Below are 15,151 nucleotides of genomic sequence, written 5' to 3'. Positions count from 1 at the left end.
ATTCCTTCAATCCCTTGAGGTAAACACTTTATAATCTAATTTTGATTTCTTTAAGAATTAGGGTTCTTGAAATTGGGAAAATTGGGGGTTTTTCTTTTGATGTGTTAAATTGCTTTAATAAAAGTTAGGGTTCTTATAATTTAATCAAATTTAGGGTTTCTAGTTGGTTGTATGAAAGTTTTGATGATTGTTAGTGAAAACGAAAATGTGTCAGTTTTGATTACTGATTTTGTCGTGGGTAAAACACCCCAAATAGCAGATTATTCACTTGATGAGTCCTAAAAAGAAAATGTAGGTAAATGTGTTAAGAATAAGTGGCCACTGGAATGAGTTTAAAATGTGGAGTAGAACTCGAGTTATGGATTTTTGAAGTCAGTGTGGTCATTCTGAATTTTCAGCAAAAACAATTCTGTATCAGTTCTTAGAACGAGTAAAACACACTCACACGGGTCAAATCTTGTGTTGGTCACTGAAGATAAAATGTACTAAAATGTGTTAAGAAGAAGTGGCCACTGGAATGAGGTCAAAACGTGCTGTAGAACTCAAGTTATGGTCATTTGAAGTCAGTAAGGTCAAAGCTGTTTTGTTAATGTCAACAGCAACAGTGTTGGTTTTTAAAATGACCAGAAGTCCCCTTTGAAGGATCATTCACATGTTAGTCACTAAATATAAAAGGTAGATTTATGTGTCTTATAAATTTGGCCACTGGAATCAAGTAAAAAGAGCGAGTATAACTTGAGTTATGCTTGTTTGAAGGCAGTTTGGTCAAAGATGAAAATGGTAATTTTTGTTATGAAAATGAGTTGACATTATGATAAGAGATTCATGTTTTGCAAATCAAACCAAGAGCAATATGAGATTGTGAAAGATGAGTTTAGTGCTAAGATGCTATTGATTGTGGCTAAGTAATCTTGTATGTGATTTATGATATTCTATGTACTTGTGATTTATTGCTAGGTTGAAGCATACGTATTGTATACTTGCGGTCTTGTTGATTTATGATTTTGGTTGTTGCGGAGGAGGTGAGTTTTCTTGCATACTTTTATATATACGTATTGTGTACTTGCGGTCTTGTTGATTTATGACAGCATTTTCACTTGTTGAGTCTTAAAAAGAAAATGTAGGTTATTGTGTTAAGTAAATTTTCTCACTGGAATGAGTTAAAAAGACAAAGTAGAACTCTAGATATGAATTTTTGAATCCAGTGGCGCAATGCTGATCTTTCAGCAAAAATGATTCTGATGTCTGTTGTTAAAACGGGTAAAACACATTCTTGTAAGTTAATTCATATCTTGGTCACTGAATATAAAATGTACCTAAATGTGTTAAGAAAAAGTGTCCACTGGAATGAGGTCAATATATGGTGTAGAACTCAAGTTATGGTCATTTGAAGGCAGTAGGGTCAAAGCTGTTTAACAGCAGCAGTTTTGATTTTTAAAACGACCAGAAGTCACCTTTGAAGGACAATTCACATATTGGTCACTAAAGATAAAAGGTAGGTGTATGTGTCATGAAAATTTGGCCACTGGAATCATGTTAAAAGAGTTAGTAGAACTTGAGTTATGCTCGTTTGAAGTCTGCTAGGTCAAATATGTTAATGACGATTTTGATACGAAAGTAACTCTTGGCCAATTGAAAATGATATAAGAGATACATGTTATGTGAATCAACCCAAGATTAATATAAGATTGTAAATGATGGGTTGGGTGTTGAAATGTTAGTGATTATGGCTAGATGGCCTAGTATGTGATTGATGATCCTATATGCGTTGTGATTTGTTGCTAGGTTGAAGCATACATGTTTTGTGTTCATGCGGTCTTCTTGAGTTATGATTTTGGTTGTCGCGAAGAAGGTGCGTACTCTTGCATACCTTTATGTATACGTTGGGTCAATCGACCACATCATGTTGAAGCCTTTTGTCCATGTGTGGTGTTGACCACATCATGTTGAAGTTTATTTATCCATGTGTGGTGATTGATTCGGCGTATGCCCATATGGGGCATAGTGTTTATGAGGCCTAAGAACCTCCGGGGCCTAAGAATCCCGATAGTTTATCATGTTGATGATTGTTTAGCGTATGTGGATCCATGTATGTTTTGTTAGCGCAAAAGTGAGTATGCAAGTGATGATATGACGGTATCATTGGCTACATGCGATAGTCTTTTGTGTTTTTGCCCTCCTTCGTATGTATAAACGTATGCAAGATTATTGACTAAGCTTTGCTTACTTTTTAGTTGTTTACCCTTTTTATAGGTTGTCCCAGTTGCGGAAACAAAGCTAAATAACATAAAGATTGAAGTTGAATTTGTAAAGCTTGAAGCATACCATAAATGCGTATAATGGTAATGTTGATAGGACCCGTAGAGACCCCTTTGAACTATGGATCATGATACATTGATTGTTTTGGTATAATTATTCATTTTTGTCAAATGTAAGAAATAAGAAGTTTCGGTTACTTCTAAAGAGTCATTTTGTACTAGAAATGTGTTGGTTTGTATAAATGGATGGTATGGAGACTTTTGGAAATGTTGTGTTAGTTGATTTATGTCAAAACTAAGTTGCTAATCAGTCGTCAGAAGCTCGGTTTTGAGAAAAAGGGTCGAAAGTTGTTCAAAGTGTCAAAAGTACGAAACCTGAAGAGGACGGCCTTTGTGCAAAGGACGGCTCTTGTGGACGGCCTCTACAGGACACAAGAGCCGTGCTCCTCTGTAATTTTTTTTACATTTTTACCGAGGCTTTGTTTGACCTTTCCGGGACCTGAAACTCATACAATAGACTTATATTAACATTCTAAGAAGGTCCAATTTGTCATTTTTCAAATTTGAGAACTTTGATTTTTTTGGCGAAAATTAAATTTTCTAAGTATAAAATTGTCTAGCTTGTTTAACATGAGTTTTCAAATGATTGTATGCCTTTCGAGTTAATATGGTTTGGGGCGTTTCATGGATCCATGTAATGCATTGGCACAAAGGTGAGTATTATAGATATGACACGATGGTGTCATAGTCTATATGCAATAGACCTTTCTGCATTGCCTTCCTTCGTATGTATAAATGTATGCAAGATTATTCACTAAACTTTGATTACTTTTAAGTTGTTTACCCTTTTTATAGGTTGTCCCGGTTGCGAAAACAAAGCTAAGTAATAGAAAGATTGAAGTTGAATTTGTAAAGCTTGAAGCATATCATAAATGCGGATAATCGTAACGTTGATAGGATACGTAGAGACCCCTTTGAACTATGGCTCTTGATACATTGATTGTTTTGGTATAATTATTCATTTTTGTCAAATGTAAGAAATAAGAAGTTTCGGTTACTTCTATTGAGTCATTTTGTATTAGAAATGTGTTGGATTGTGATTGAGATGTATCTTTGAAAAACTCTTAATCAGTAACAGGTTTTGACGGCGATTTTACGAATGGGTCATGCCAAAATTTCTAATTTTTGTACGTTGTCCTTTATATTGAGTTGTGGATAAAGATATTTGATTGAACTCATAAATGTTATGGTCTAAAGTTTGGAATTGAGTTTGAAAAGGGTGCAAGAAGTGAAAAGTGTAAAAAAAATGGGTTTTGATAAATCTGGGCAGAATTTTCCCACTGCGCCGCAGTGGGAGGATTCAGCCCCACTGCGCCGCAGTGGGATATTGCTGTAAAAAAAATTCCTTTAAAATGGTCGAGTCAAGTTTAGTCCTTTCAACTTAGCAGATTGAGTATTGGCAAATGGCTCAATCTCTGTCTGACGCGTTGGAATATGATCACGTGACATAAACGCATGTCCGGAAAGTAATTAAGCATACGGGGTCACGAAATGACACGAATACTCTATGTAATTAATTAATATGTTAATGTAATATATTAATTAGTATGATCAGAAAATGATAAATAAACTAAATAAATGTTTATTAAAAGATTAAAATGTAAATTAGAAAATAAGGAAGTTTCCTAATTACAATAAAAGTAAGAGGGGCGAAATTTGCAAAGTAAAATTTGCAAATATATTTAAATCTTATTATGTAAACGGAAGGTTTTGAGTATATAAACATTGTCATCACCGGATCATGTTAAATCACCAAAGCTTGGCTAATTTACTTTTTTTAAAGTAGCAGTATATATCTTGCTTTATATGAAGATCTATACCTGTGTAATATGTAAATTACCGCATTCACTACATGATCAAGTATATATGCTAATACCTTTTTTTAAAAATATATATATATATATACACGTTAATATAGTTGTATGCAATAAAGTTGGATTATCGTAACTCTCACCTGATAGAATCCATTTGTAAAGTTCATTAAATTTTAGTATATTTTAGTTGTCATATGATTTCAATTTCCTATCGAGTAATTTATATATTTATTTTTAAAATTATTTATTAATTGTGAGACTATTTATTTTTATAATGGTAACACTTGATTATGTATAATATATGTTTATCCATATATAATACTTTAGAACATATAAACGTGTATAGACCTTGTTTAAAACTATTTACTCAACTATACCGCCAAAGGACATTTCTTGATACAGATAATTAAAAACTTTAGCGTTCATGCATTTGCTAGTTTTATATTTTTTTTAATTTTGACATGATAAATAACTAAATATTCTTGACAAAGTTATCAAAAAATCGATTGAGCTAATATGCATAAAAATGATATTACTTTTAGATTATGTAATATATTTATATATTGTATTATGAAAATACTTACATAAGATAAGTATTTTATTTAAAGCAACATGAACTTACTTTTTTTATACGAATTATTATTTAGTTAAATAGATATTATCATCTATTTTACCATTTTAATAAGTTTATTATTAGTATTAAGTTTTTTTTGTTCTTTTGGGAGTCGACGGCTAAGCACATATAAAGTGACTATTAGGGATTTGCTATGTGTGTTCTAGAACTAGTTAAAATGGGATTTTATTAAGTACACCCTAATTATTAACAACTAATAGAAGTTAACACTTAAGACCCTCAGGCAACACAACTACATTCTAAATTTATTTAAGTCCTAACGGGAACACACAACATAACAAGCATTAATGGTAAACATTAATCGACATGACACACTAGATGGGAAACCCATACCCGAACTTGCCCACATAAATGACACACATATTAATTCACATAAATATATATGACACTACTTAACAACAGGTCAACATTGACTAACGGTCAAACTCAACGAAATAAGATAAAAAAATTTCGGGATGTTATAATTACCTCTTCCTTAAAAGGATTCTATCCTCAGAATCTACTCAGCGACAAATAAATGCGGTTAACGATCCCTTATTATTGCTTCAGTCTCCCACGTTAAACTCTCACCTTTATTATGCCTCCATTTAATAAGCACAAGGTCGATTACCTTCCTACGAAGCTTCTTCTATTTCCGGCCAAGAATCGCAACCGGTTCATCTACTATCTTTTTCTTTGGATCAATGCTAATATCTTCCAAAGGAATTACACTCATCTCCTCTGCCAAACACTTTCTCAAGTAACAGACATGGAAGGTGTTATGAATACCATCTAACTTTGGAGGAAGGTCTAGTTTATAAGCTTGCTGATTGACCCGCTCCAATACTTTAAATGGTCCAATAAAGCGAGGACTCAACTTACCAAATCGAATAATGCCCTTCCACGGCGACACTTTCAACATAACCATATCACCCACCTTAAACTCCATAGGTCGTCTCTTCTGATCAGCATAAGTCTTCTGACGATCTCTAGCCACTTTAAGCGCTTCTTTAGCAATATTCAATTTATTAGCCGTTATCTAAACAATTTCCGGCCCCGCAAACTGCTTTTCACCGGGTTCTAACCAACAACTAGGAGTCCTACACTTACGCCCATACAACATTTCAAATGGCGACATCCCAATGCTCGAATGATAACTGTTATAATAAGAAAACTCGATCAAAGGTAAATGATCATCCCAAGCACCACCATACTCAATCACACAAGATCTCAACATATCCTCTAAAGTCTGAATGGTCCTCTCGTTTTGTCCATCAGTCTGGGGATGATAAGCGATACTCAAATGAATTCTAGTACCCAACCCTCGATGTAAACCCCTCCAAAAGTTAGAATTAAATCGACTGTCACGATCTGAAACAATAGATAATGGAACCCCATGCTTCGACACAATCTCATCTACATATAACTCGGCCAACTTATTTAGCGAAGCTGTCTCACGTGTAGTTAAGAAATGAGCACTCTTGGTCAATCTATCCACTATGACCCATATCATATCATTACCCTTTGGCGTTCTGGGTAATTTCGTTACAAAATCCATGGTAATGTGATCCTACTTCCACTCTGGAATCTCTAACTGCTGTAACTTACCATAAGACTTTTGGTGCTCAGCTTTGACTTGAGCACAAGTCACACACCTCAAACACAAAAACAACAATCTCTCCTTATTCTTTTTTTTAAGCGGCTGCACACCTAGTGATGTTTGTTTGTTTTTTTTATTATATTTTTTTTGTTCTTTTGGGAGTCGACGGCTAAGCACATATAAAGTGACTATTAGGGATTTGCTATGTGTGTTCTAGAACTAGTTAAAATGGGATTTTATTAAGTACACCCTAATTACTAACAACTAATAGGAGTTAACACTTAAGACCCTCAGGCAACACAACTACATTCTAAATTCATTTAAGTCCTAACGGGAATACACAACATAACAAGCATTAATGGTAAACATTAATCGACATGACACACTAGATGGGAAACCCATACCTGAACTTGCCCACATAAATGACACACATATTAATTCACATAAATATATATGACACTACTTAACAACAGGTCAACATTGACTAACGGTAAAACTCAACGAAATAAGATAAAAAAAGTTCGAGATGTTACAATGTTAATTATTTGTTTATACGAAATAACAAAATTTATTCTCATTCTTTGTTATGCTTTCATTCGCTAGAATTTACTATAGTTGGCTGATCCAATGTATTAAAAGGGGTGACCATATTCCAATGACTTGTAGCCGTGAAATGATATTTTGATATATTTTTTTATGCTTGATCTTGATCTGAAAAAATAACTTTGACACTAAAATGAATAAAAGATCCCAACGTTGAAACTTTTTGATCAGTCCAATATTTTCTATCTTCGTAACTTGCAAGACTCGAGATCTTTTTTTATCTTAGATAGTCACATCATAATAAGGGTAAAATAATTTACATGTTAACTTGACTCATAATCAAAATAGTAAGATCCAAAACCTCATCATTGGATGTTTACTTTTCTACAATCTAAAACACAAATAATATCCGTTCTCAATATTCATAAACGGTATTCATTCGGCACACATGCCTTGTAGGGAAAAAAAAAAAACAAACATACTGGGCCTAAATTTGTTTGTAAGTTGTGAATGGGCTTTCTATATTTTCGTTTTGATCGCACGTAATAACGAGTACAAAACCTGGACACAATTTCCTGAATCCTATTCTGAAGAACCCTAATGATAATCAACATTTATTCATTCCTAAAAATAAAACATAAAAAAATTTCAAAAAATTAAAATCAAGATGTCAGAATACATCCCTTTAGAAGTTCAAGAGAAAATATTGAATCGGCTTCCTGTAAAGCCACTGGTTCAGTTTCGATCAGTCTCAAAAATATGGAAGTCTTTAATCGACAGCCCCGAGTTTATCGCTGTTTACGGTGTCCGCGAAACTCACCCGAATCGTTTGATTTTAACGTATAAAGGTAATATTGATTTTAAGGAAAGATATTTAACATTTCTTGATAATGATCATACTTTTATTAGACAAGATTTTGTTCCCACTGTTCCTAGCCTCATTAAGGATATCGAACCCCATTCGGTTATAGTCGGTAGCTCTCACGGTTTGTTGTGCTTTAACGGTTATTATAAATACCCAGATGGTCATTCCTTTAAGTATGAGGGAACAGAGATAGTTGTTCTCTGGAATCCGTCGATAAGTAAATCCATTGGTATTGAAGTTTCGTATACTTCTGATTTGCCGATTACTCGTTATATTGGATTTGGGGTTTGTCCCGTCACTTTTGATCCTACTATTCTCAAGATTCAATCTTTTCTCGTTGGAGTACCTTGGAAAGTTGAAGTTTTTACTTTGAGCACCGGGACTTGGAGTGTTGTGTCTACCAATCTGACCCGTAAAGCAATTAGACTTATAGGGTCTCAGGTTGTTATCGATAGGTTTATTTATTGGCTTGCTTTTGATTTTGATATTGTAGATGGCCAAACTCAATCACGGTTTTTAATCATGTCATTTGATTTGACTGCCAAAGAATTGAAAGAGATAAACCTCACAGGTAGTTTAACGAACCCGCTTTGTAGAATTCACACTATATCTAAGCTACGGGAGTCTCTGGTTTTGCTTGCATATCATAGAGAGTTTGAGGCAGATGTATCGGTTTGTTGTCTATGGATGATGAAAGTGGAAGGTGATAGCAGATCGTTTACAAAGCTACACACCATTAACTGGCCAGATGCCACAATAAAGACATTACTAGGATTTAGGAAGACTGGTGAACTTATAGTGGAAACACAATACCAAAACGAAGAAAATTCCCAACTTGAAATTTACAACCCCAACTCGAATGCTACTGATAATCTTGGGATTGATGGAGACGGTAATTCTTCTTTTATGTGCTCTTATATGGAAACACTGCTTTTGCTTGATCAGTTAGATGGTTTTATATATTCATCGGTGACTATTCCTTCACCATCAACAAACCCCCGTAATTGAATCTTAGCAACTGATAAGCAAAACAACATAATGATTATAGCTTATCTGCGCATACCTTACACAGAATTGGAAAAGTTGCAGCATCTATAAGACGACAAAATGATAATGGAGTTGCTAAGCTCCTGACCAAGTGCTCTGTAGACATTTTCTAGAATGAAGCATGATTGTTTTATAAAAAAATTTACATACAACTGTGTGATATCTGTGTAAGCTCTTTGGAATCCATTTCTTCTAATTCAATGTCGTTATGCCGTTTTGATTCTTACTGTTGTGAATGATTCTTATTGTTGTGGAAGCTACGGATCAAAAATAAAGTACTGAGGCTTCAATGCCTCGATAACTGGTTGACTAATTTATTGATTTGATTACATGCCAAGTTCGAAGGTTCACTGACTTCTTTGTCCTCCTTTTACCTCTGCATTTTATGAAATACTTAACTCAAACTAGATGGCAATGAGGGGTATTACCATATGATATCTTACCCACAATTGTCACACATTCAAATATGATTGTTGTGTTAATTATATGCAAAAATATTGTCACTATACAGCTATGCAAATAACGGGTGTTAGATTTCAGTAGGTGTCCTCATATTCTGCCCAACTAAGGAAACAGTTAAATTAGTTTCTTTTTATATATACATACCTCTCTAATTTGATGAGGTTTAGTATGGTTGGGTTACATGTGATGGAATTCTTTGAACATAATATTGTGTACCGACGGAGATAGTGAAGTTTAAGTATATGAAGAATCATGTTTAGCCGACTGCTTTTTTATTGTCTTTCAATTTGGTGCACATTAGTTCTAGTGTTCAGAGGGATGACATATAGATTGATGCTTCTGTTTGAATTGAGATTAATCTCAGAATTTGCATTTTTGTTAGCATATGGCACATGTTGATGAGATCAGTCTATTTAGCATCCTCAGGTGACTAGTGGTAAGTTTTGTGACTTAGATCTAAGAGGTATCAGTAATCGACTTTGATTAGTTTATATAGTCTGTATCAATTCTCTAAATAGGTTGTATCGCTCCGCGGCCAGTATGGATGTAAGAATAATAGGAAGTTGTAATACCTTTGTTTTCGACTGTTTTAAGATGTGGCCGTCTGCAGCTGTAATGTTGACGATTTTTCCACAAAGATTGTTATGCAACCCACTCATTTGTCCTGTAAAGTAACGCACCTCTCAATTATACCAATGAACAATAACCCACCAATGACAAAAATTCATACAGTAAAATTAGTAAAACGGAAGTTACAATCTTTTTTATCTCTTAGCCTACAACAAACTAAACTGATTTCCCAGTGAACAACCTCAAAGCCAGAAATCACATAAGTTTTATCATATCGAAGATGAAGACGTGGCTTTCCAAGATCACCAATACGTTCACCGGGTTGTCCAACTAGTCTTAGAATCGCAAGGTAGTAGTAAACCTAATCTTCTCATGTGAACCTCTACTCTCAAATTTAAAGAGCATGTATTCTACCTATCTCTTTCTAGTGAACAATTCAGTCCGGAATTAAACACGTACATTACTATCAGTTTTGTTAAAATAACTACATATATAAGTACATGATTGTAGTTTGAAATGTTAACTTATGATTGATAAACTCGTATTCATATATAAAAAGTAACCAATCACCCTCACACTAAATTTGCAGAGGATGCAATAGGTCTGAAATGGTCTGAAATACACTATTGACTATTGAGAGCAATCCTGTGATAATATCATGTCCAAAACTAGAGGCATGGTATTAGAATTAGAATATACAATATTGATTATAATGGTAAGGTCACAAGTTACAGCTGTTTGTATGCTTTTAATCGGGTCGTTCTTTAGATGGTTTCATTTGAATTCGGGTGACCCAAGTAAGTGTTTGAAATTTATACGTCATTCCAACGATATAATATCAGCCCATACCCATTATGTTTCGGTTCAATTCCGGGTGGAATAGAACGGTGATATGTTATATCTTTTGATACTTTTAAGCGGTTAGTACCTACTGGGTTAATATTTCAACTTCTGTTTTATCTTTGCAATGCTTTCGCTTTTAATTTTGTATTTAGTTGGTTTTATAACTTACTAACGTGCGTTCCTTACAATGCCTCCTTACAATGCTTCGGTTCAAGATATATGGTATGTTTGTCAGGAATTTTTCAAGAACTTTATGAGAGTTTTAGTTTTTAATTTTGACCAATAAATTCATATTGTGTCAAAAATTTGTTTGGATTCAACTAGCTTTAGCGTTTTAGGTTCTTTTAGTTTGGATGAAGTTTTTAACATTTAAAAGTTTCATAAACACTCTTGGAGTTGAAACTACAACTAACATACCAACACATCTAAAAATTAAAAGCTATAGATAACAACTTTACTTAAAAGTTGTAAGCTACAACAAAAGCTATAGCTACCCGTTAATTTTGCCAAACATACCCATAATGAACAGCCCAACCCAGCCAAGATGTGACTTTTTATGCGTCCAAAAATGTAGATCTTCAAATATAAGCCGCCCAATTCAATTTAATTGGGTATACCCAAACCCGACCAGCAGCCATATAACCTGAAACACGATCAAGTTGAGCTAAACCCAAAATAACCAACCCGATTAACTCAAAAAACTTGAATAACCAATTTCGAAGTCCCCTAAAGAAAGCTGTGAATAGTCTAACAACGGGTTTGAACTATGAATACTATAATAATCCCATGTTGATCAATATAAGAACACGATACATGGTCCTCCTTTTCCATCCTCGGTTTTCGTCACTTACTCTATGATAATCCAATGATCAAAATCCATTCAAGTTTACCCTTCAACTTGTGATAACTATTTCTTCCGTAAAATATAGATACATATGATAAAACTAGTTAATAATGTATGATGATATAGTCTTGTAATAGGGCAAATGATAATAAGATAAAATAGTTGGTTATTATAAGATAAATATTAAAGTTAAATATATAAAACAAAATCTTAACCTTTAGATTATGATAAAATTAATACATGAAAATTTACGAAACATTATTATATACATTGATTCACGATTTTTTGGTGATTTTTAGTTTGAAAAAAATTATTATTTTTATTTGTTTACCATAATCCTTGTTTTATTGAAGTTTTAGAATAAGTCAATAGTGGCGGTGGAGTCAACAGGGAATCCCCTCTTTTTGGTGCTCGAGTGAAGTCGAACAGAAGCCAAAAAGGCGGCTTTAGCGTAATATTGAAAAAGGCGGCTTTAGCGTAATATTTGCGTATTCCCGTCAATTTTCCCCGTCCTTCCTCTGAAAAACCCCAGACACATTCAACTCTCATTCACACATAATAATAAAAAAAAAAAGTTTGAACACAATCAAAATGTCAGGATACATCCCTCTCGAAGTTCAAGAGGAAATATTGAAATGGCTTCCTGTGAAGCCACTGGTTCAATTTCGATCAGTCTCAAAAACATGGAAGTCTTTGATCGACAGCCCCCAGTTTTTCGCTGCTTACGGTGTCCGCCAAACTCACCCGAATCGTTTGATTTTAAGGTATAAAGATATTATTGATTCTAAGAAAAAATATCTAACATTTGTTGATAATGATAATAATACTTTTATCAAACAAGATTTTGTTCCCACTGTTCCTAGCCTCATTAAGACACTTGCCCGGTCAAATGTAGTCGGTAGCTCTCGCGGTTTGTGGTGCTTTAACGTTTGCTCTAAATGTCGTGGAAAAAAGATAGTTGTTATTTGGAATCCTGTAATTAATAAATCCATTGGTATTGAAATTATATTTATGTGTGATTATTCGTCGAATATTGCTGCTGAATTTATTGGTTTTGGGGTTTGTCCTGTTACCTTGGATCCTATTATAGTCAAGATTGAATATCTCGGCCGTGGTAATCCTTGGAAGGTTGGAGTATTTACTTTGAGCACTGGTACTTGGAGTATTCAATCTACCAATCTGCTCCGCAAACCATATAAACTAATAGGGTCTCAGGTTGTTATCGATAGGTTTATTTATTGGCTTGCTTATGATTTTTTTGGTGGTGAAAATGGTAAATCTAGATTTGTGATCATCTTGTTTGATTTGACTGCTAAAGAATTTAAAGAGATTAATGTTACCGGTAGTTTAACAAACCAGCTTTATTGGATTCGGGCTATATCTAAGCTACGGGAGTCTCTTGTTTTGCTTGCATACCACAAAGAGTCTGAGAAAGATCCACCAGTTCGTAGTCTATGGAAGATGAAGGAGCAAGGTATTAGTAATTCATTTAGAAAGCTATACACCATTAACCTACCACATACCAGAGTAAAGAGATTACTAGGATTTAGGAATACGGGGGATCTTATACTCGAAACAAAGCAAAAACACAAACAAAGGGAACTTGGAATTTACGAACCCAACTCAGGAGCCATTGATAATCTTGGAATTGTTGGAAAAGATTATTCCTTTATGTGTTGTATGGAAACACTGCTTTTGCATGATCAGTTAGATGGTTTTATATATTTTACCAATAATTGATCACAAATAGATGATCACATTAAAAGATGTGGGTGGATTTACCAAGTGATGCATTACACCAAGGAAGGACTGCTTTTGTCTCTAGTTTAAGGTAAAATAAATTAATTTCATATTGTATAAGTGATGTCATTATTAGCTTAAAATATCAGACTTGCTTGAAAGTTATCCTTTTAAATATGCTTGAATTATTATTGCTCCATGTCTTAGTGTTGGATGATCCAAAATGACAGATGGTGTGTTTTTCGTTTGGTCTGTGGGTACAATTAAGTTTAGTTTCTTTGTATATAGCTCTTGATTTGATAAGATTTTGTGTGGTTGGTTAACTAGCAAATGAAGCGTTGCAATGAAATATTGTTTTCTATATCATACAGATAAGTTTAAGTAATAGAAGTTTAGATGGATGACATAGATTGACTCTTATTCTTGAATTGAGACAAATGTTTCTTATATTAAATGATGACGAATTATACACATTTGTTAACACATTACACCTCTATGTTGATTTGAGGAATCGTTCATCCTGTGAAAGTTTATGTTGAGTGGCTATTATATGAGATTCAATCAGTTTCCTTCTAGAGAGATTCAATGGGAAAAAATGGTGGTTGAGAAAACAAAGATTGACTTGTAGCAATGACTCTTATTTTGATGATTGACTTTTCTAACTCGAACTAGCAAATTCTCTTATTTTGATGATTGAAGTTTCTTAACTCGAACTAGCAAATACTCTTAGTTTGGTGATTGAAGTTTGATTTATGCTATCTATCTTGTGATTCAATTTGAATTGAGGAAGTAGGTTAAAAGTGACGATTATGAATTTGATTAGTTGTTATGTAGGCCTGGACACAAATACTGCATGCGTTGTTAATAGAGTGGATTATGGGTATTTGGCTGCTACTCTGTGTTAGCACTTTGCAGTTTTTATATGATCTCTTTGGCTATTGTGTTATCCTCCTATTATTTTGATTATGTTGTTAGTATCTTTTGAGCTGAGTGAGCAGAGCTTCGTATTTGGTCTTATATTTATATAACCTCTTTGGCAATTGTGTTATGGTTACATAGAATATTGGATTATCTACATTATTTTGTTTCTTTTAAGCAACTTTTTCAAATCACAGTTCGAAGGGTAGTGCACAATAAATATGTGTAGTGTAATTATAAGCTGACGAGCAGGGCCTTTGGGTTGCTCGTCTCAGTATTTTGTCGTGTGTACAATCCTACTGTTGAAAATTTTGAAAAAAGCCATCTTTACGATATTGTGGGTATTTTTTGAAAAGTTGAAAAAATTTGGGTATTTTGTGGGCCCTGCTTCAGTTTTGTTAATTGTTTGCAAGTAACTTATGATTAGTTAGCTGAATACGAGCTGAATAGTTAGCTGGTCATCAATTGATTTTTTTTAAGTTAGACCCTTATGATTAGTATCCAAAACTGTAATATGATTAGTATCCAAAACTGTAAGAAATTATGCACAAATGTACAATGTGCGTAACAAACTATTTATAAATTGTTCATTGTATGTAGCAGCAACTGGATTGAGCCGGTTTCTTACACGAATTGGACATAAGTACAAGTTACTTACATAAAATGAACAAAATTGAAGTATGTTACGCACTATCAGTCTATAATCATTCGTGTATAATTAATTGATTACATTCCGAAACATTAATTTTTTTTTAGTGGTTGACCAACCCCCGTGTCTCCACCAAAATTTTCTCCCCTCATCGTTCAGTGACGTCTACATGACGAGCTTGGAATGACATGCCTCATGACGAGGGCGCTGCCATCCCTGACTCACCATTAAATCCTACGACACAATGGGTCGGAGCTCGCCTTAATGGATTGAAATTGACATCCATGATATGCTTTAAACAATACGAGTATATAGTTACCAAGTA

The 15,151-nt window shown here is 33.9% G+C and overlaps 2 protein-coding genes across 2 annotated transcripts; both read left to right on the top strand.

Moving 5' to 3' along the window:
- The first annotated feature begins 7,460 nt into the window (after positions 1–7,460).
- LOC122605646 lies at positions 7,461–9,022 on the top strand. Its single transcript, XM_043778602.1, has 2 exons — positions 7,461–7,736; positions 8,247–9,022. Exons 1-2 carry the CDS (start codon positions 7,556–7,558, stop codon positions 8,759–8,761), a joined length of 696 nt encoding a protein of 231 aa, XP_043634537.1. The 5' UTR covers positions 7,461–7,555; the 3' UTR covers positions 8,762–9,022.
- A 3,088-nt stretch (positions 9,023–12,110) lies between these two features.
- Positions 12,111–13,259, top strand: LOC122604430 (F-box protein At1g53790-like). Its single transcript, XM_043777324.1, has one exon. The coding sequence runs from the start codon at positions 12,111–12,113 to the stop codon at positions 13,257–13,259; it is 1,149 nt and encodes a 382-aa protein (XP_043633259.1).
- Positions 13,260–15,151: the final 1,892 nt, after the last annotated feature.

Source organism: Erigeron canadensis, chromosome 6 (genome assembly GCF_010389155.1).
Source record: "Erigeron canadensis isolate Cc75 chromosome 6, C_canadensis_v1, whole genome shotgun sequence".
NCBI classification, from domain to species: Eukaryota; Viridiplantae; Streptophyta; class Magnoliopsida; order Asterales; family Asteraceae; genus Erigeron; species Erigeron canadensis.
Note: the sequence above shows the minus strand (reverse complement) of the source record. Positions and strands in the feature narration are given on the sequence as shown.